Source organism: Leopardus geoffroyi, chromosome C3, assembly GCF_018350155.1.
Source record: "Leopardus geoffroyi isolate Oge1 chromosome C3, O.geoffroyi_Oge1_pat1.0, whole genome shotgun sequence".
NCBI lineage: Eukaryota > Metazoa > Chordata > Mammalia > Carnivora > Felidae > Leopardus > Leopardus geoffroyi.
The window spans coordinates 102,052,115-102,074,126 of record NC_059338.1 but is presented as its reverse complement, the minus strand read 5'-3'; the positions used below and the strand labels follow the sequence as shown (position 1 = coordinate 102,074,126).

At 37.7% G+C, this 22,012-nt stretch overlaps 1 protein-coding gene across 15 annotated transcripts in view; it reads left to right on the top strand.

Moving 5' to 3' along the window:
• The window catches only part of OXR1 (oxidation resistance 1), a 456,115-nt gene that overhangs the window by 373,204 nt on the left and 60,899 nt on the right, over positions 1-22,012 (top strand). For 2 of the 15 annotated variants that reach the window (XM_045453916.1, XM_045453911.1), the window contains exon 1: positions 11,045-11,365. The exons of 9 other annotated variants lie outside the window; for them this stretch is intronic. In XM_045453916.1, the coding sequence (XP_045309872.1) occupies positions 11,167-11,365 (199 nt within the window). In that variant the 5' untranslated portion in view covers positions 11,045-11,166. Of the gene's footprint in view, positions 1-11,044; positions 11,366-11,570; positions 11,679-15,249; positions 15,278-22,012 lie in introns of those variants that run through there. 4 more of the 15 variants (XM_045453920.1, XM_045453921.1, XM_045453922.1 and 1 more) reach the window with 4 other exon arrangements.

Sequence of the window (22,012 nt, the reverse complement as noted above, 5' to 3'; positions counted from 1 at the left end):
GCAGAGGAGTCTGGAGTGCAAAACATTTCCTACATTTTAGACAGAGGGTGTTCTTTACACATGAGAAGATAAAACACCTACGTCACTTCTGCTCAGTATTTGCCAGAACTAGTCTTATGTATGGCCTTATTTTAGAAGTTAATGTGCGATTCTCATGAGGTAAATATGCAGAAGCACCTGGAAGAACTACAGAGGAGCAAATCTCAAACATGGCTCATAACCAAGAAATGTACATGGCTCATAATAAAAAAATGTAGCCTCCTGAGCCCCACCCCACAACCCTGGAACCCAGCAGGAGGGGATATAGTTGGGAAATTTGCATTTTGAAAAAGGTTTCACAGCTGATTCTCATTATCAACAGGAAGCTGCTGCTGTGAACAAGGGGTGTTTTTAAAGTTGAGGAAAAACAATTTGATCTGTGGATTTAAGATTGCCCTGGCTGCAGGTGTTGGAGTTGGATTCAAGAGGAGAAACTAGAAGCTGGGATTTCACGTCACACAACATACAGAGCAAACATAAATATATGTGTTTATATATCATGCAGTGTGTTAGCAGGACCAGCTCAGTCAGAGCCTAAAAACATTGTTCTAAAATTTCTCTTTATGTTTTAAGAATTTCCTCCCAGAAAATCAGTAGGGTAGACCAAAGAGGCCAGCCAACCAGTCTGTCACCTCACTTAATAAATGGTTTGCATGCCACTGCTGTTGATGCTGTTGGTTGTATAGAGCCGGCTCTTACACTGCTGTCTGCTGCTTTCTGAGAAAAGCAAGATTTAAGAGTAGATCTGCCATGGGAGAAAATAGCCAGTGCATGATTCTTTTGAAGATTAAGCCTATCTAGTCAGTGCTGGATCATTTAAAGATTGACCATCCAAGTTTGGGTTTCTTTTCCTATATGCTGCCAGAATTTTGGCTAGTTCACCTGGCATTATTAGCATCTCTCCCGAATGCTATTTGGGATGGGGAAATGGGGAGTCAGGGAATCCCCATACACTTTGGGAAGAGGAGTAGGTTCTCTTCTTTCAAATAACATGCTCAGCATTTATCAGTTTGCTGTTTGTGTACCATCACTGAATAAGTGGAATATTGATATGAACGAACTTGGCATTGCTGCCTAGCACTTTCTTTAAGAGAGATGGATGAACTTGTAGGCAGTTTCTCTTTTTTTTTTTTTTTTTTAATGTTTATTTATTTTTGAGAGAGAGAGACAGAGCACAAGTGGGGGAGGGGCAGAGAGAGGAGGAGACACAGAATCCAAAGCAGGATCCAGGCTCCGAGCTGTCAGCACAGAGTCCAATGCAGGGCTCGAACTCACAGACGGAGATCATGACCTGAAGTCCAAAGTAGGATGCTCAATCGACTGAGCCACCCAGGTGCCCCAAAGGCAGGTTCTCTTTTTAATGCCATACTTTGTTTTTTCTTGTATTGATAGAGCCCAAGGTTCAGTTTTCCTCCATCAATAGGAAAAAAAAGACAAAACAAAACTACCTAGTTAGCAGCTGTAAGTTGAAGCTGGAAGTTAGCATTTTGGCCAATTGGCATAAAAGTAATAACTAACAACAGGTTTAGGTTTCTCCCAAATTATTTTGCTCTTTCTTTTTGTTTTTGCATTTACATTCTTCTAATACATTAAAAAAAATGCAAAGAGAGGGAAGTTATTTCTAATACATTGTAACCTAAAACCACTCCAAAATATAACTGTTATCTAACTTTAAAATATTTAATTAAAAAATATTTAATATTAATAACTAAAATTAATACATTAAAATAAAGCATTTAACATACTACATATCCACATGTTTCACTTATCAGCTTTGTGGATTAAGAACATGAAATATCAAAATTCTATTCAATAAACACAAATAAGAAGTTGCAGCAACATATAAAGACCTAATATAGAATTAAAGGTGGATCAAGGGTAGAGAGGAAAAGTCCAGAAAGATAGAGACAAGGAGTAGACTACCTCATGGCTATGCATACAGTCCCACCTGTAGAAATAAACACTCTACTACAATCTCACACAGAGTACAAACAGGAAAAGAAACCTGCAGTGGAACGAGACTGCAAATACTTGCCTTCATAACATAACATTCCTCTATGGGGATTTTGATTGGCCATTGATCCCAAAGACTTTTAAAGCCTTGTAAGTTTCTACAACTTTGGTTATAAATGGTAATATCTCTTGGCATTTTTTCAAAGAGCTAAGTGAAATTGATCCAAGAGTCAGAAGCTGCCACATTCCAGGTATGGAATATTTGGAGCTGTAATTACATAATTATAATCTTTGATTATAGTCCTCAAATAATTATATGGCAAGTTGATGTGAGTTACTGTGACTTAAGTTTCAGTTATAATTTTCAATGATGTTATTCCTAGGTCCTTGCTTGATTTGATTACCTACATATGTTTTTGTTTGTTTGTTTTCTGACTAGTGTAGTAGTTAACACATTTTAAATAGTTTTCAAATTGAGCAAAAGTTACTTGGTTTTTAGTAAGATTTGTAATGATTATATTCAGGATTGGCATCTATTAGAGGGGAATTTGTTTTTAATCAATAGTAAGTTCTTTCCTATTCTGTTAAATTAAGTCTTTATCAAATGCTTTTTATTGTTTTGATCAAAGTTGTATCCAAACAACCTTCTCTTCCTTTCTGTGGTAATTTTGACACAGGTGCTTCTCATATGATAGGAAGTTTGAATGCTAGTGAAACCCTTTTAGTGGAGAAACAAGCACTAAGGGGGAACCAATTTGGCTATCCACTAAGTTAGGCTTTAGGTTTACTAGCAGATGCAGATATACTAAGTGAATAGTAGATTCATTCCTTTGTTTCTTAACACTTACAAAACCTCTTTGTTTAGTGTCAGTCCACTTTATTGATTCTATCAGTGATTCTGTTTATCACATCAGAAATTTGAGTGCTGACATTTCTATCACATAAAACAGTTGCCAGGTACATATCACGTTATTTCCATGAATTAACAATCTGTCCTTGAGAAATAAGGCAAGTTAAAGACTTTCCCAAACAAATAAAAACTGAAGGAGTTCATTATTAAATCTGCCCTAAAAAAAAAAAAAAAAAAAAGCCAAAAGGAGTTCTTCAAACTGAAATGTGAAAGGATATTAACTGGTAACACAGAAACATATGAAAATATAAAACACACTGGCAAAGATAATTATATAGTTAAATTCAGAATACTCTGATACTGTAATGTAGTGGTGTATTAATCACTTATCCCTAATAAAAAGGTTAAAGGACAAAGGTATTAAAAATAAGTATGGCTACAATAATTTATTACTGGATTCACATTTTAAAATTGGGATATCATAAATAAAATGAGGGAGGGGTAAAAGTGTAGAGTCTTTACATGCTATTTAAATTAGCAGCTTAAAATAATCTGTTATGTTTTATGTGAAACTCATGGTAACCACAAAGCAAAACCTACAGTAAGATACTCAAAAGATAAAAAGAAGGAAATAAAAGCATACCACTATGGAAATCTATCCATTTACAAAGGAAGACAGGAAGAAAGGGACAAAGGAACTAAGTGACAGCCAGAAAACTCTAAGATAGCAACAGTAAGCCTTTACTTATCAAGTCCTTCTTACCTGTTAATTTAAATGTAAATGTTTAAATTCTCCAATCAAAAGGCATGGAGTGACTAAACTGATTTAAAACAAAAAACAAAACAACGAAATGCAAGTATATGCCACCTACAAGAAACTCACATTAGCTACAGGAACAACATAGACTAAAAGTGAAGAGATGGAAAAGGATATTCCCTGCAAATGGAAACCAAAAGAGAGCAAGGGTAGCTATACCTGGAGTAGACAAAATAGGCTTTAAGTCAAAAACTGTAATGAGAGACAACGTCCTGACAAAATGACAAAAGTGTCAATTCATTAAGAAAATACAATAATCTGGGGCGCCTGAGTGGCTCCAGTCGGTTAAGCATCTGACTTTGGCTCAGGTCATGATCTCATGGTTTGTGAGTTTGAGCCCTGCGTCTGGCTCTGTGCTGACAGTTTAGAGCCTGGAGTCTGCTTCAGATTCTGTCTCCATCTCTCTCTGTTATGCCCCCCCCCTTCCCTCCCTCTCTCAAATGTAAATAAATATGAAAAAAAGAAAATATAATAATCATTAACATAAATGTACCCATACTGAAGCGTCTAAATATATTTTTAAAAATATTAACAGATGTGGGGGAGCCAGGGTAACTCAGTCAGTTGAGCATCTGAATTTTGATTTCAGCTTAGGTCATGATCTCACAGTTCATGGGGGCCTGCTTGGGATCCTCTCTCTTGCTCTCTCTCTGCCCCTCTCCTGCTCATGCAAGTGCGTGTGCTCTCTTTCTCTCTCTCTCTCCAAATAAATAAATAAATAATATTAAGAGATATGAAGGGAGAAATAGATAACAGTACAGTAATAATAGGGAACTTTGATCTCCCACATTCAACAATGGATGGATCAGCCAGACAGAAAATCAACCAGGAAATATTGGTTTTAAACTATACTTTGAACCAAATGGACCTGACAGACATATACAGAACATTCCATCCAACAGCAGCAGAATACACATTCTTCACAAGTGCACACGCAACATTCTCCAGGATAGATCATATGGTAGATCACAAAACAAGTCTCAGCAAATTTAAAAGGGTTGAAATTATACAAAATATCTTTCCCAACCACAATTCTATGAAACTAGAAATCAATAACAGGAAGAAAACTGGAGGGAAAATTCATAAATATTTGGAAATTGAACAACACACTCCTGAACAACCAGTGGGGGCCAAAGGGGAAAGCAAAAAGTATCTTGAAACAAAAAAATCAGAATACACAACATACCCAAATTATTAGAACAGCAAAGTCAGTACTAAGAGGGAATTTTATAGAAAAATTTAAGGAAAAGGAAAGATCTCAAATAAATAACCTGATTTTATACCACAAGGAACTAGAAAAAGAACAAACTTAGTTCAAAAGTTGGAAGGAGCTAACAAAGATCACAGCAGATAAATGAAATGGAGACCAGAAAATCAATAGAAAAGACAAAACTTTAGTGACAAATTCAAAAGTGACAAACGTTTAGCTGGACTAAGAAAAAAAGGGTAAACGGCTATAAATAAATTTGGAAATGAAAGAGGAGACATTATAACTGATAACACACAAACATGAAGGTTCTTAAGAGACCCGTATGAACAATTATATGCCTAGAATTGGATTACCTGGGAAAAATGGATAAATTCCTAGAAACATACTAAAATTGAATGATGAAGTAGAAAATCTGAGCAGACCAAACATGAGTAAGGGACTGAATCAGTAATCAAAAACATCTCAAAAAACAAAAGCCCAGGACCAGATGGTTTCAATGGAGAGTTCTGTCAAACATTTGAAGAAGAACTAATACCAGTTCTTAAACTTTTCCAAAAAATTGAAGAGGAGGGAACACTCCCAAACTCATTTTATGAGGCCAGCATTACCCTAGTACCAAAGCCAGATAAGGACTCCAAAAGAAAGGAAAACTACAGGATAATATCTCTAATAACTAGAGATGCAAAATTCTTAACAAAATACTAGCAAGCCAAATTCAGTAGCATATTAGAATGATCATACACCATGATCAAGGGGAATTTAACCCTGAGATGCAAGAATGGTTAAAATATGCAAATCAATAAATGTTATATGCCACATTCATAGAAAGATAAAAATCACACAATCATCACAATAGATGCTGAAAAATAATTGACAAAATTCAGTCTCCCATCATGGCAAAAACTCTCAATACATTGGGTATGGAAGAAATGTACTTCAACATAATAAAGGCCATATCAAGTCCACAGCTAACAACACCCTCAGTGGTAAAAGCCTGAAAGATTTTCCTCTAAGATCAGGAAGAAGACAAGGGTGCCTACTCTCACCACTCCTTTCAACATAGTCCTGGAAGTTCTAGCCAGAGCATTTAGGCAAAACAAAGAAAGAAAAGGCAATCAAATATGAAAGAAATAAAATTGTCTCTATTTGCAGATGACATGATCTTATATATAGAAAATCTTAAAGACTCCATGAAGATACTGTAAGTACTAATAAATTTCATAAAGTTGCAGGATACAAATCAATATAGAAAAGCAGTTCCATTCACATAGACTAACCATGAACTATCTGAAAAAGAAATAAAGCAAATGATCCCATTTATAACAGCATCAAAAACCATAAAATACTTAGCAATAAATTTACCAAAAAGGTGAAAGATCTCAACTCTGAAAACTATAAGACATTGAGGAAAGAAATTGAAGATCCAATTAAATGGAAAGGTATTCTGTGTTCATGTATTAGAATGATATTGTTAAAATTCCTTTACCACCTAAAGTGTTCTACATTTTCAATACAATCCCTATTAAAGTCCAGTGGCATTTTTCATAGAAATAAAACAAACAATCCTAAAATTCATATGGAATTGCAAAGACCCCAAATAGACAATCCTGAGAAAGAAGAAGAAAACTGGACACATCATACTTCCTGATTTTAAACTATATACAAACCTATAGTAATCAGAACAGTATAGTACTGCCATTAAAACAGACACATAGATCAACAGAACAGAATCAAGGGCCCAGGGGGCACCTGGGTGGCATAGTCAGTAAAGAGTCCGACTCTTGATTTTGGCTCAGGTCATGATCTCATGGTTTGATTGGTGGATTCGAGCCCCATGTAGGGCCCCACACAGGGCTCTGTGCTGACAGCATCAACCCTATCTGGGATTCCCTCTCTCCCTCTCTCCCTGTCCCTCTCCCACTCACTCGCTCTCTCTCAAAATTAATAAACTTAAAAAAAAATCAAGAGCCCAGGAATAAACCACCCATACATAGTCAACTAATATTTGATAAGGGAGCCAAGAATACTCAATGAACAAAGGACAGTCTCCTTAGTAAATGGTGTTGGGAAAACTGGATATCCATATGCAAAAGAATGAAATTGGATCCCTACCTTAAGTCAGACACAAAAAATGACTAGAAATGGATTAATGATGCAAACGTAAAACCTAAAACTGTAAAACTCCTGGTGGGGGAGGGGGGAACAGGAACAAAGCTCCTTGACATTGGTCTTAGCAATGATGTTTTTGGATATGATACCAAAAGTGTGTGTGACAAAAGCAAAAATAAACCAGTAGGGTATCAAACTAAGAAGCTTCTGCACAGCTAAAGAAACCATAAATAAAATGAAAACCCAACCCAAGGAATGGGAGAAAACCTTTGCAAACCATTTATCTGATAAGGGGTTAATATCCAAATATATAAGGAAGTCATAAAAATCAAGAGCAAAAAATCAAACAATCCAATGCTAAAACAGGCAAACACCTGACCAGACATTTTTCTAAAGAAGACATACAAGTGGCCAACAGGTACACAAAAAGATGTGTAATATCAGTAATCATCATAAAAATGCAAATCAAAAGCACAGTGAGATAACACCTCACAACAGTGAAAATGACTATGGTCAAAACAATAAGAGATACGAAGTGTTGGCAAGGCTGTTGGACAAAAGGGAAACATGTGCACTACTGGTAGGAATATAAATTAGTACAGCTACTGTGGAAAACAGTATGTAGGTTCCTCAAAAAAATAAAGCTAGAACTATCATATGATCCAGCAATTTCATGTCTGGGTATGCATCTGAAGGAAATGAAATCACCATCTTGAAGAGGTATCTGCACTCACAGGTTCACTGGCAGCATTAGGCACAATAGCCAGGACATGGAAAAAACCTAAATGTCCATCATTGGATGAATGGATAAAGAAAATGTGATACACACACACACACACACACACGCACACACACACACAGGAATATTAGTCATTTAAAAAGAAGGAAATCCTGTCATTTGCAACAACATGGATGGATCTTGAGGGCACTATGTTAAGTGAAACAGAAGTCAAAGAAAGACAAATACTGTATGATCTCACATGTAGAATTGAAAACAGGTGAACTCTTAGAAAGAGTAGAATAGTGGTCGCAGGGGGATGGGGAGATGGGGGGTGGAGTTAATGGTGAGATGGTGTTCATATGGTACAAACTTCCAATTTTAAGATGAGTAAGTTCTGAGGATCCAATGTACAGCATGATGACTATAGTTAACAATAGTGTATTATATGCTTGAGTATTACTAAGAGAATAAATCTTCAATGTTTTCACCACCAAAAATAAAAAAGAATTGTGTGCATTGATGGAGGAAAATGGTGATCATTTTCCAATATATACTTGTATCAAATCATCATGTTATAGAACTTAAGCTTACAGTATTGTGTACATAGGGAAATGAAACATATATCCATAAAAAAATTTGCACATAGATGTTTATAGCAACATTATACATAATAGCCCAAAACTGAGAATAATCCAAATGCTCATCAGTTTATGGATAAATAAAATTTGATATATCCATCAATGGAATATTATTTGCAATAGAAAGGAATGAAATACTAATATTTGCTATAACATGTGTAAGTCTCAGAAACATTATGCTAAGTGATAGAAGTCAGATACCAAACACCAGATATTATATAATTCCATATGTATGAGCTCTATAAAAGGCAAATCCATAAAGACAGATAGTAGATTAGTGGTCATCAACTCCTGGGGGTGGGAATGGGGAGTGACTGCAAATAGGTAAGAGGTTTCTTTTTGGGGGGTGATAGAAATGTTGATAAATTAGATTTTGGTGATGGTTTAACAACCATGAAACTATACAGCATCTGTTGAATCGTATACTTTTAACAGGTGAATTATATGGTTTATAAATCATATGTCAATAAAGGTATTTTTAAATGAGGCAAAGGTTTCTGGATCAGGCAAGCATGGTATAAAGAGACTTTTTTTTTTAAGGATGGAAAGGATTTATGTGGGTGATCCTGGTGGGATAAAGGGGAAGAAACCAGAGTGGAGAGAGAAAATAATACAAGAGAGAAGTAATAAGGCTGGCAGGTCATAGACAACATAAACCAGACTAAGATCAAGAGTTAATTTGGAGAAGGAACAGCATGTACAGGAGTAATGACTTCCTTCCTTCTGAAGCAAAATAATGGAGATGAGCTTGTTGCAGATGGAAGAGAAAAAAGGAAGAAAAGTGAGAGTATTCATATTGGGTGGCCTATGATTTTACATACAGAAGGCACAGTAACATTTTGTAATGATGAATTTAGTAACTTCAGGGGAATAGTGATGGTTCAGACAACAAATGTGAAGAATAAAAAAGCTGATAGACTATATGAATAAAAGGATTTTGGAGACATTAGGGCTTAGTGTTTAAATCAAAATTTGTAAAGCCCATCACGGTTATACATTTTTTCTCCTGCAGTTCTAGGTTTCCATGAAACAGAAGCAGAAAAAATTCATGGGTTAACTGCCTGTACACCTGTATTTGATCTGGTAGAGTACAGGTTCCTGCTAAGGTTGGATGTAGAAATGCAGATTTAATCAAGTGTAAAATACTCAAACACTATTTTGGATATGATTATCACAAACTAAATGATAAATCTCAAGATGTAAAACATATCTTAGAAAAAGAATTTCAGTTTAGTTCATCAGAATTAGGTTCTGACTTAGGTCATTCCAATGCAATTTTTAAGCTTACTGAGCCTCTGTGAGTTTTTACAAGTGGTGCTAAGGGTGGTAATGCTTCCTTATCAAATGGAAATCTCGGAAAAACTAGGAGCCACTTAACCATTCCACCACCTGGGTCCCATAGGAGGTCCAGAAGGCAGTGCTTTCGCAAGCAGCACCTCTGAACACGTGAATGATTGCTGGATATGCAGATTCCTGGGTCCTTTCTCAAAAACACTGAATTACACTCGGGGGGGGGGGGGTACAGCCCAAACATTCTGTATTTTTAACCAGGTATAAAGGTGATACTGTTGTTAGAATGGTGAAGTTTTTCCTGTAAGAATTTAATCTGAAAATGGTGATGGTGGGAAAAAGATCAATTAAAAAAAGGGAGGAGAGGATCATCTTTATGGTTTGGCAAAAAGCTTAAATTCCTTAAAGATTTTCTGGACTCTATTATTCGCTATGATCAACTCTTCAACCCCTAAGTAATTCAAAACGTTTCTTCACAGACATGAATAAATTGGTAATTCCAAAAAAGAGGGTTTATTTAATTCGTGAGAAAAACTAGAAGTGATATAAACAGATGTGAACGGAAGAGAATAACCAGATCCCACAGGAAATGTAGTAAATGTGTCAAAAGTCATTGCTCCTTCTTTGCCTAAAGGATAAGGTTGCACACTGAAGCCCTTAATTACCTTGCTTTAAAGGACTAGATTCATGGAATGTCAAACTAGCATCAGTTCATAATGCTACAACGAACTTAACACGTGACTTTTAATGCCTTATTCTACGAATATGGTCTCATAATGCTTCCTAAGAAGCATTTTCTCTAGGTTGGTTTTACTTTAACTATGACTGAAATTTTATGTTAAAATTAACCGTCCCTCCTTCCTGTCTACCCCCACCCCGCCCCCCCACCAATTACAAGCTGCAAAAGTTTCAAGTGAATTGTTTCCCTCCTCTTTACACGCCCCCCCCCCCCCCCCACGCAAACTTTTTGACATGGCCCTCCTACGTTCCCAAACTCTGCGCAACTCCAGCAAAGACTCCCCTGGGCCATTTTGACCGTATCTATCCCCAGCTCAGCCCTAGGGCCCTAAGGCTCACCCTCCTCCCCTTTCCCAAGCCGTCCTGAAAGTCTGGTCGAGTCCGGACGGGGCGGGGCGGGGCAGGGCGGGGCAGGCCTACTCCATTGGGGCCGGACGGCGGGGGGGTGGAGGAACAGATAGAACCGGTCTGGCTTGCTTAAAAGCTGCGGGTTTTTCGTCCCTGCGTCTGTTCCAGTGAGAATGAACTTACTTCACAAGTTAAGATCTACCTGACTTGGCGTTTGGGAGCCACAAGAAAAACTTTTCAAAACTTTTGTGAGCTTCTGCTCCCCCCGATGCGTAGTTTCCTGATGGTCCGCCCCCAGGCCAAGCTGGGGCAGCCCCCTCCCCCTCCCCGCCTCCCGCGAGGCGCGCGGAGCCACCGCCCCCGGGTCGGGTCGCAGGGGCGGGCAGGCGCGAACCCAGTGGCTGCCGCCGCCGCAGAAACCGCCGGCCTCCTCGGCCCCTGCCCCGCGGCGGCATGGACTACCTGACCACTTTCACGGGGAAGAGCGGGCGCCTTCTGCGGGGCACGGCCAACCGCCTGTGGGGCTTCGGCGGTGGCGGCGAAGCCCGGCAGGTGCGCTTCGAGGATTACCTGAGGGAGCCCGCCCAGGGGGACCCCGGGTGCGGGTCCCCGCCCCACCGGCCCCCGGCGCCGTCCAGCCCGGAGGGACCTGGTGAGCCCAGCCTTCCTTCGCCTCCCGCGCGGCCGACCCGGGCTGGGGGCTGAGGGTGGGAGCGGCGGTCAGGGCTCGGGGTGGGCGTGCGCGGCCCCGGCTGGCGCCGGACGCGAACTGAGCGGGCGGGGGTCGCGCGGCCGGGCGTTGGCAGGTGTGCCCGGGCGGGAGGCAGGGAGGGGGCGAGGAGGGAAGGACTCGCCCCGCTCCGGGGACGGAAGACTTTCTGTGTGCGTCGTAGCTTTTCCTGCTCTGCTCTTCCTGCTTTCTTCACCTGACTCGGCTGTGCTTACCCCGCCAAGCGTTTTCGAGGGTACGAGCCATCCCTCTTGCCCTCCCGCTGGGAGGGGACTACGGCACCAATTATCCTGCCGGTGTTTTTCGTCTTTGTGATGGCTAAGAACGCCGTGCCTGGCTTGGTTTTGGTTTGAGTCAGTGTTTTTATTTGATATTTGTCAACTGTTAGGAATCACTTCAGCACTAGGATTCACTTCAGCACTTCTAATAGCTTTGGAAGAGAAAACGCGTAATTGACACCGGAACCTAAGTTGATTTTTGTGTCCTGTACTTTGAAAGGCTGCGTGCGTGTTGTCTTGAGACGGCAGAACTTAGAAACTTTTTCTTCCCAGTGACCACTTGTACCCGCTCTTAGGTTAGTTTTCTTTCGTCATAATGGCTTCGTGCCGTTCTTTCAAGAAAAAAAAAAAAAAAAAAAAAAAAAAAAAGGGTCACGGAGGCACAATATTGATGCCTTATGGAATTTTAAAAAGCGCTCCCTGCAGAGGTATTGCGTATAGTTAACTTGCCCCAGTGTCATTGGCCTCCTCTAAGTTAATAAATCAAGTGGCAGCCTCTTCTAGTTATTTGTATTTTGTTTTTATTAGTTGTTTTAATACGCACTTTGCTGTTAGGAGAGTAAACTTAGGAACACTCGAGAGTTTAGAGTGGACAGAGGAACTCAGTATAAAATCTGTCCACACTCCACATTCTGCTGTTCGTTTTAAAGCAGTGAAAAGGTGGACACATCTATAGATCTGTGGGTATAGGTGTGTAAGTGAAGCTTGGAAGAAACTTGAATATTAAAATCTTAATTTTAGCATGGCCCCTTTAAATATTTTTTTTTCTCACTTTACATAACCTGTCTTTAGAATTCCTGTTTATGGAATTAGAAAACGCAGAAGGGGCTACTTTATTTGTGCTTTGAAGAGTGTTAACCAGATGCAGAATTCTAAAGGTGAGACCAGGGATGAGGACTGAAATTTTAAAATGTTTGAAAATGAGCCTTTAGTTGCCTAGTTGAAAACAGTTGATATGTGACCAACTTCTAGATGGATGGAGAATTCAGAAATATGTGGTGGAACTTAAGCAGGAAGGAATATGACAGGTATTTTTAATGAGCCTAAACATATATATCTGATTGATTCATTGGAAAACATTTATTGAGTTGGAAAACATATTATTGAGACTGCTATAGCTGACACTGTCCTTCAGAGCTGCAGTTTCAAAATTCCTCTTGTATTGAAGCTGCCTTATCAACTCATGGCACATTGTTTAATATTTATGGTGCCCCCAGATCTCTGACACAAGTTGGAGAGGCCTTGCGATGTCCCAGTTATGACCACAGTTAGGTGGGCAGGTATGCCTGTCATTAACTTGGTGAAAGAATTTGTAAATTTTTTTTTTTTTTTTTTTTAACGTTTTATTTTTATTTTTGGGACAGAGAGAGACAGAGCATGAACGGGGGAGGGGCAGAGAGAGAGGGAGACACAGAATCAGAAACAGGCTCCAGGCTCTGAGCCATCAGCCCAGAGCCTGACGCGGGGCTCGAACTCACAGACCGCGAGATCGTGACCTGGCTGAAGTCGGACGCTTAACCGACTGCGCCACCCAGGCGCCCCAAGAATTTGTAAATTTTACTTAATCTCTTTGGGCCTATATTTTCTTGTTTGTAAATGAAGCTGATGAGATGATTCTCAAGGTTCTCAATTTCAGAGCTCTTTTTCATTTAGAACACAACTAGTGAAAATGACTTGTGGTAAAGCTAGAAAATAGCATTTGGGTATAAAAACATTGTGGATCTATGAAGTTATTCCTACGGGGCTCTGAAGGCTGTTCAAGAAATAAGTGCCCCAGGAATAATTTGAACATCATTTTTAGAGTAAGTTTAGTTCCCTAGATTGACTCCTTTTGAGACGCAACACATGTATATACAGGTAAAAAAAAAAAAATAGGTTGTGCTTTATTAGTTTCTGCTTAGCCTTGCTTAAAATGAGAACTCTCTTTTTTTGCAGCTGCCTACTCCCAATGAAGTTCGGATATAGGGTGTTGTTTTATTTTCTGTGGGTTTGTGTGTGTGTGTGTGTGTGTGTGTGTGTGTGTGTCAGAATGAGTGTCAGTCTGAAGGTTTTCTTTTGCCCTTACTGTTTGTGATTGCCTTTATTTCAGATGTTTATAACAGCTGCCTAAGGTTCCTTTTGTCTCTCACCCTTCGTTCAGTTCTTTAAAGTCTCCTGTGTACTATAGCAGTATTTCTTGTACAGCCCTTGTAGATTGGATGTACTTCGGGACCCCGTTTGTTGTTAGTGATCTTGCCCCATTTCGTGTTCAGTTGTTAAAATCAGCTATGTTGGTAAAATAGCATTCCTGTTGACATATTAAGGATGAACTAGATAAAATTCTGGTTGAAAGTTCTTGATTTTACTCTTTTCTGTAAACAAACCACTTACTGGACTGTTAGTGTTACTGATGCCTTTACTACTCCTTTCCTAGGTGGCTGCCTTTGCTGTTACTAGCTTTTAGTGTTTTCTGACTCCCAACATTATATAGTTGCCCCCAAGAAAACCATAATTGGGGTTAGACACATTAAGGAGCTTATCACACCACCGCTATAGTTAATAACAGTTTGAAAGAAACATGTTGCAGTTCTTGTTTTTACCTAAAGAGTCAATTATGACTTGATTCAAGAAAAATTTTTGGACCTTGAGTATTGCTCTTGTTTGGGAGCATGACCATAAGCCTATACTATGAAGCCTTTGAAAGTATTCACTTTACTAGATCATATGGTTATAAATAAGTGTAAATAAGATTTATCAAGTTTAAGTCTCAGTTTATTGTGATACAGTTATTACCACAAACTACCCTGCTATGTCAACTTTTCCCAGTTGGTGACAGTATACTTTAAATACATCTCAGTCCTGTTTAAATTTTATTTTCATTTTTTAGCAGTTAAAACGCTTATATTTTAGGAGGAAACAGCAACAAGCATAAAACTGCCAAGAACATTGGGGCGGCCACTAGCGAATATTTTATTTAATCCTAACAATAACAAGTCTGCAAGCTAGGTAGGTACTGCTATCCTATTTTCCTGATGAAAAACGCAGCCAGACAGAGAAGTAAGGGATGGAGACTCTAGAATCCATTTGAATGTTATCTTTCAGTATATTTCTAAGAGTTACAGCTCTCTCAGGGGAAAAAAAAATGTGAGAAGAACATAGAGCTCTATCATGTATGATGTTAAATTAAGACAAGTTAAATTAGTTAAAGGCTAGGATGGATTGTCATTGAAGCTTCTTTACGATAGATAATTTAACTGAGTTGAAAAAGCAAAATCCAATGAAGATGTTAGAAAACTTAGATATATTTTAGGTTGGAAATTGCAGATGCAGATTATCTATAAGAGTTAGATAATAGTTTATCTTGAACCCATAAAAGACCAAGTGCCTCTAAAAGATTTGGAGGGCCACTTGTTGCAGTGACTATTTAAAAAACAAAACAAAACTCACAGTGTTGGTCAGTGGAAGAGGGTGACCCTAGATGTCTGTACTTAGTCTCATTTCTTAAGGTGGGAACTGTGGGAGAGAGAAGAACCTCACCTTGATACACAATCTCAACCTGCTCTGATGGTAACTGATGGTGAGTTTGAGCTCATAATATCGTTTCCTTCTCAAGTATGAGGTAGATTTCCCTATTTTAAAATTGCTGCTCATCTCACGGGATCACTGTAAGTCTTGTATTACCTGTTTCAGGACAAAACTGCCTCTGAATATTTGAGGCTATAGTAAAGCAATGATTCTCAGACTTTAGTGTGTGTCAGAATCACCTGAAAATCTTGTTAAAACAAAAATGAGGGGCCCCTTCCCCAGAACATCTGATGTAGTAGTAGTGCTTGTGGGTTGGGCCCCATAATTCGCATTTCTAACACTTTACCAAGTAATGCTGGTGCTGCTGTTCTGAGGACCACACTTAGAGAATTGCTATTTTCCTTAAGGGATCTTTTATCCATGATAAGGTTAGAAGTAAATATAGGAATGATAAAATTTATTAAATGTTTAGTTTTAGTAGTTGTTTATTAAGTTTAGGAATAATCAGTGTACTTGGTCTTCAAAATATTGTGTTTCAGAGAATTAGGCCTTATTAAAGTGAATACAAATTAGTTTTGTAAATACTATTTAAAGTGAGTATTTGTGTAATTGTTTTATAAATTGAGAGGCGCAAGTATTTGGCTAAATTTAGAAACCATGAGAATATTTAGAGCTTAATGTTAATATATTTAGAACTTTATTCTAATGTATTTACGTACAGCTCTTAGAAGGTTTACTTGTTAGAGGCAATTAAAGTGTTTAAAATAGAATATAGTAAATTTATACATGCAGTTTATGGATGTGAGAATATTTACTTACCCAAGTTTATAATAGGATTATTGAGTTTGTTTTCTCTTGGAGTTGATCAGCTATCAAAAGCACCTAGAAAGTGTGTTAAAAGTTACTAGATTCTCAAATAAAATGCATTTTATAGACAAAGACTTAAAGGAAAACTAGGTTTTTATATTTGTACTTCAATAAATCAAACATTAATTAAAAAGTAAAGTACTGTGTTATTAATTAAGTAGTTTTTTCTGTTTATAAAGACTCTTCATGGTCACCAACAAACTTACATTAAGAGATTCTTGATAAATTTTATTGTACCAGAAAGAGGCATGTTTTAAGGTTGAATTCATGTGTTAGAGAAAGGCCAAAAATTTGCCTTTGTTTTCTAACATTCAGTGAAAAAAGGGAAATGTGATCAGACATAAATTAGTGTCCCTAAGATAAAGATAAAACTGTTGCTAAGATAGGAAGGAGAAACACAAACTAAATTTCTAATTTCACTTAATTTAAAATAGCCACATGTGCCTAACTGCTATCATATTGGATAATGCAGAAATAGAATCTAGAATCTTCCTGAGTGCAGTTCCTTACTAGTCACATTTGAGTGCTCAATAGTCACATTCGTTAGTGGCTACTAAAATGGATAACATAAGTATAGAACATTTCCATCATTGCTGAAAATTCCATTCATTGCAGGAATATCACTATTCCTGATAGAATGACAAAAAATTCTCATGGAACTCTAATATATCAAAAAGTATCCTTACCATCTTTATGGTAAATAGAGCTTCTGATTTCAAAAAGCGACTTTTTAACACCATCCTTTAGTGTGATTCAGTGGTATAACAACAAAATGCAAGTAATAAAAGCAGTTCTGACAGGGCCAATACAGTTAAACCAAATATGCAGTTACCAGATAGTATATCTTAACTCAGGGGTAAGTGCTAGATTATAAACTACAGATTTTTATGTAGTGAAGACTCTAGATTTTAGATTTTCTAGAGCAGTGCTGCTCAATAGAACTTTCTGCAGCGATGGAAATATTTGGTATTTGTGTTATCTGTTATGGTAGCCACTAGGCAAATGTAGCTATTGAGAACTTGAAATGTGACTAGTGGGGAACTGAATTGAGGAATTTGGATTCTAGATTCTATGTCTGCATTGCCCATTATGGTAGCAGTCAGGCACATGGGGCTATTGTAGTTTAAATTAAGTGAAATTAAAAATTTAGTGTTCAGCCCCACTTCCCACAGTTTCAGCACTTCAAAGCCTCAAGGCTGGTGGCTACCAGACTGGGTAATGCAGATATAAACTATTTCTATCATTGCAGAAAGATTCACTGGGAAGCACTCTTCTTAGAGCAATGGACTCAATCCTGACTGCACATTAGAATGCCCTTAGTAGATTTTTTAAAATTCTGATGGTAAGGCTTCACTTTTAGCATGAGATCTCTATGATTGGACAATAATCAAAGACTAGATCATAAATCAAAATTTGTAAGGTTAGGACTTCAACTAGTTTTAAGTTTCCCAGGTGATTCTAATGTGTAGATAGGATTAAAAACCACTATTTTCCTCAATCCTGTTTCTCAATCAAATTACTGAGCCTTGATGAGTTTTTTGTTTTTGTTTTTGTCTGTTTTCTTCACAAGCACTTTGGACATGTACCTGTTTTATAATTCAGGTTCAGAAAAGAGATTCATGTTTAAATTGTATGCCAACATCTGGATGAGATTGAGACCTTCTGAAATTTGAGGTGACAATGAAAAGTTCCTGAAAAGAAGACACACTCATATGCTTGAAAGAGAAATGCTGAAGATAGATCTTAGTATATTTGCTTCCAGTCTTTCCATAAGACGTTCCTTTTTTAGTAAAATCATGTATGCTAACTATGAAGTAGTCATATACTGTAAAGGTTAAAGTTTAAAAGCCACTTCCTATCTAGCCATCAAGAGACATAACTGATATCAGGGTAGGCATTACTGTCAAGATCTATTCTGTGTATATGTACATACAGAATGATGGTTAGAAGGAAGGAGTAGCTGAAAGGCATCATTTGTTTGCCCTAAGAAAGTATTTCCTAAAAGGTGTGTCTAAAGTTAAGCATATTTTTACAAATTGTTAATAAGACATTGGTATTATTCTAAATTGAGTTTTAGGCAGGATCTACTTATTAAAAAAAAAAAGTTTGTCTTGAGAGACAGAGAGTGCGAGCAGGAGAAGGCAGGGAGAGAGAGAGAGAGAGAGAGAGAGAGAGAGAGAGAGAAAATATCCCAGGTAGGCTCCATGCAATCAGCACAGAACCTGATGGAACCCATGAACCTGAGCCGAAGTCGAGAGTTAGACTCTTAACCCACTGAACCACCCAGACACCCCTAGTTGGAATATACTTAATCCTTTGAGATGACATTAGCAGTTTCATCTCCCATATTTTTCCTCATCTCCTAATATTTACTCATTATATTATTTTTACATTTTCCATACTTGTAACATTCACAATGAGTTTTTCAGTTACATTTTTAAAACATTGTTCAGTACTATCCACTAGTCCTTTTATCGTGCCCTCCTCATTCTTAAAGTTTTTATTTTGATATAGTTGGCATAATTTAAGTTTTCTGGCAATAAATAGTGTTTCCATAAAGAAGTCTTAAGCTAGAATGTTTTTCCCCCTACTAGGTGATTTGCTTTTTATGAATGAATTCTTATTTTCCAAACACTATAATTTAATCAGGAGCAGAAAGGGAATAATCAGATTTGTGTATGCTTATGTGTTGTGTAATACTCTTGGGAATTACATCTTTCCTCTAGGATCCATGTTGGTAGAGCAGCCACTATATGGAACAGCCCTGGTCTTGACATAAAGGAAATAGAGAATTAAGATGTATAATGTGGGTCTTAACACTTTAACACTTTACGTGGAATAGCCATCACTTCTGTTCATGTTTCAGTGAGCAAAGCAGGTCACATGGCCATGTCAGACATCAGTGGGATACTGATTTTATATTCCTTCTCAGGGAGGAATACGGGATGCTTAGCAACAATGCAGTCTATCACAAGGACTACTTAAAAAAATCCATTTATTTTGAGAGAGACCGAGTGTGCATGGGAAGGGCAGAAAGAGGGGGAGAGAGAGAATCAGGCTCCACACCTGATGGGGGGGGGGGGGCTCCAACCCACGAACCACAAGATCATGACCTGAGCAGAAATGAAGGGTCAGTTGCTCAAAGGACTGAGCCACCCAGGCACCCTTCACAATTACTACTTTAGAAAGCAGTTCTGTTAGTTTGACAGAGATTTGAAAATTGCTAGTCTTACTGTCACCAGTAGGGAAGCCTGTTTTTTCTGCCGGTTATTCGGTCTGCCAGTTGGATCCTCAAAAGCTCTATTAGTGCTTCTCAGATTTATTGTGCATTCAGATCAATTGTGAATCAGTAGTTCTGGAGTGACACCTGAGATTCCACAGTCACCATAAGCTCCCAGGTGATGCCAATGCTTTTGGTCCTTGAAATAACTTTAAATAGCGAGGCTGTGTGTATATAGCTCTTATATATTGGAGCTTTTCACTTAGAAGCTGACCACTGAAAAAATCCTTGGCTAGATGGAGAAAGGGAGCATAAAGGGTAACAACTAATAGGTAGGAGACCAATAAGAATTTGAGATATGACTAAATAAAGGGAAAGATGAACATTGAGAAGGAGTTATTTTGTGAATGCTTAACAAAAGATCAAATAAAATTGAACAAGCCTATCAAATTTGCCATGAAGTTCGCCTTTGCCAAGGCAGGTTTAGTGAACTGGGAAGAGAGAAGCCATTGTCATGCATTATGGAATCAGTAGGTGGTGATGGAGTAAAGACAGTGAAAGTAGATTTTTATTTTCAAGATTTCAACAATGAAAAGCAGAAAGACAGTGAAAACTGGAAGAGGATGTTCACAAAATTGAAGAAAAATTGAGGAATTTTTAAAATTTGTTTTTGTTTTGATTATGGGTAAGGAGTCATCAGAAGTAAAATGTTGAAAATACAGGCTTTTTTTCTTTTTTCCTGTATTACCTCACTGTAGAGGGAATCATTAGTAAAGCTGTAATCAGCAAATCTCTTGTAGTTTAGAATATCTGTATTATTGTGTTTGAAAATACTGACTCCCAGCTCAATATTTTTGAATTTATCACATATTTTATGAGTAGCTACTATCAAAATTATAGTATTCTGTTATAATGGGAATATTTTAGTACTTTAAAACTGGATCTCATGCTATTTTCATTGTTGGTTTTCAGGTGTTTTCTTCCTCCAGTTTGCCTTTCCTATTATTACCAAAATGATCTTTAATTTAAAGTTCTAGTACTGCTTTGTCAGTTCTCTGCTTAAAAATCTTTTGGGACTTCTGAATCTGTTAATAGTAAGCTGGGTAATTCACACTATCCTGTTGAGAACAGTTTGAAAAGCAGAGCCAAAACAAAATAAATTTTATTGAGGGTATCAGAAAGCAAACTGATATTGACTAGATTAGGACCTGAGTGAGGACAGAGGCCAATTTGGGATTGCTTTTTCCCTGGGGAATGTGTTGATTCCAGAAATAGCACTGGGAGATTAAAAGGTGCGTTTAACAACATAGGGTATAAGGGAACAGGGATAAAATACAAAACCGACTACAAGGATGGTGGTGAACTCTTGCTTAGGACCCTAAAACATTGTACCTTAGGTATAGAAAAACTAAAGTTAGTAGATTCTTATAGGATATTGGCATAGCTTCAGATCATCACACATACATCTTTAGTAACACGATCTGGCATTGCTAGTATCCTCAGTTGTTTGACAGAAGCAAACAATATTTTCTGGAAAAATACAGCTTTTTGCGTGTCAAATTCTGTCAATAGGCAATTTTGCAAACTGTATGCAGCACACAAAATATAATTAGGCACATGACAAGATCTCAGAAACAGCAGTGAATAAAAACAGACTCACAGGAACTCTGGATATTGTAGTTATGATTTAAAATAGCTGTGTTGAAAAAACAGCTGTGTTGAGAATTTTGAGCTAGTTGAGGATTTTGTAGAAAGGTACAAACTATGAAAAAGAAAAATGGACATTCTAGAACTGAAAAATGTCATAGGTTGGCAAAATAAACCACATTCTCTAAATAGCAAAAGAAATTAGAAGTTATAAAATATTTTTGGATCAAACTATTAAAATATTGAAGTTTGTAGGATTTAGCTTAGAAGAGTGTTTATTCTAGATTACATATATGTGTCTGCTTCTGGTAATGATGGAGTAAAATCTAAGTCCCTTGCTTTTTTCACTCTATCAAGACAATTTTATCTTGGGAAAAGTTTTATATATTCATTTACGTATCAGGATTTTATTGAACACCTACTGTATGCCAGACATCATATAAGGTGCTGGGTATATAGAAAGATTTTTCAACCTTAATAGTGCTGACATTCTGGGAAGATAATTCTTTGTTGTAGGGGGAATGGGGTATACATTGTTTAGCACACAATGTTTAGCAGGGTACATGGCCTGTACCCACTAGATGCCAGTAACATTTTCCCAGTTGCAATAACCAATAATGTGCCTCAATTTCTTCGTTGTAAAATGATACCTACTTTATAGGGTTGAGGAATCAGATAAGGTAATAAATATGAAGTACTTAGAACAATGGCTGGCATATACTAAGCACTTGATAAATGTTAATTATTATTTTGATTGTTAAATCACAAATATGTATATATTTCTTATTTTTAAATTTTTTTAATGTTTATTTTTTTTTTAATTTTTTTTTCAACGTTTATTTATTTTTGGGACAGAGAGAGACAGAGCATGAACGGGGGAAGGGCAGAGAGAGAGGGAGACACAGAATCGGAAACAGGCTCCAGGCTCTGAGCCATCAGCCCAGAGCCCGACGCGGGGCTTGAACTCACGGACCGCGAGATCGTGACCTGGCTGAAGTCGGACGCTTAACCGACTGTGCCACCCAGGCGCCCCTAATGTTTATTTTTGAGAGA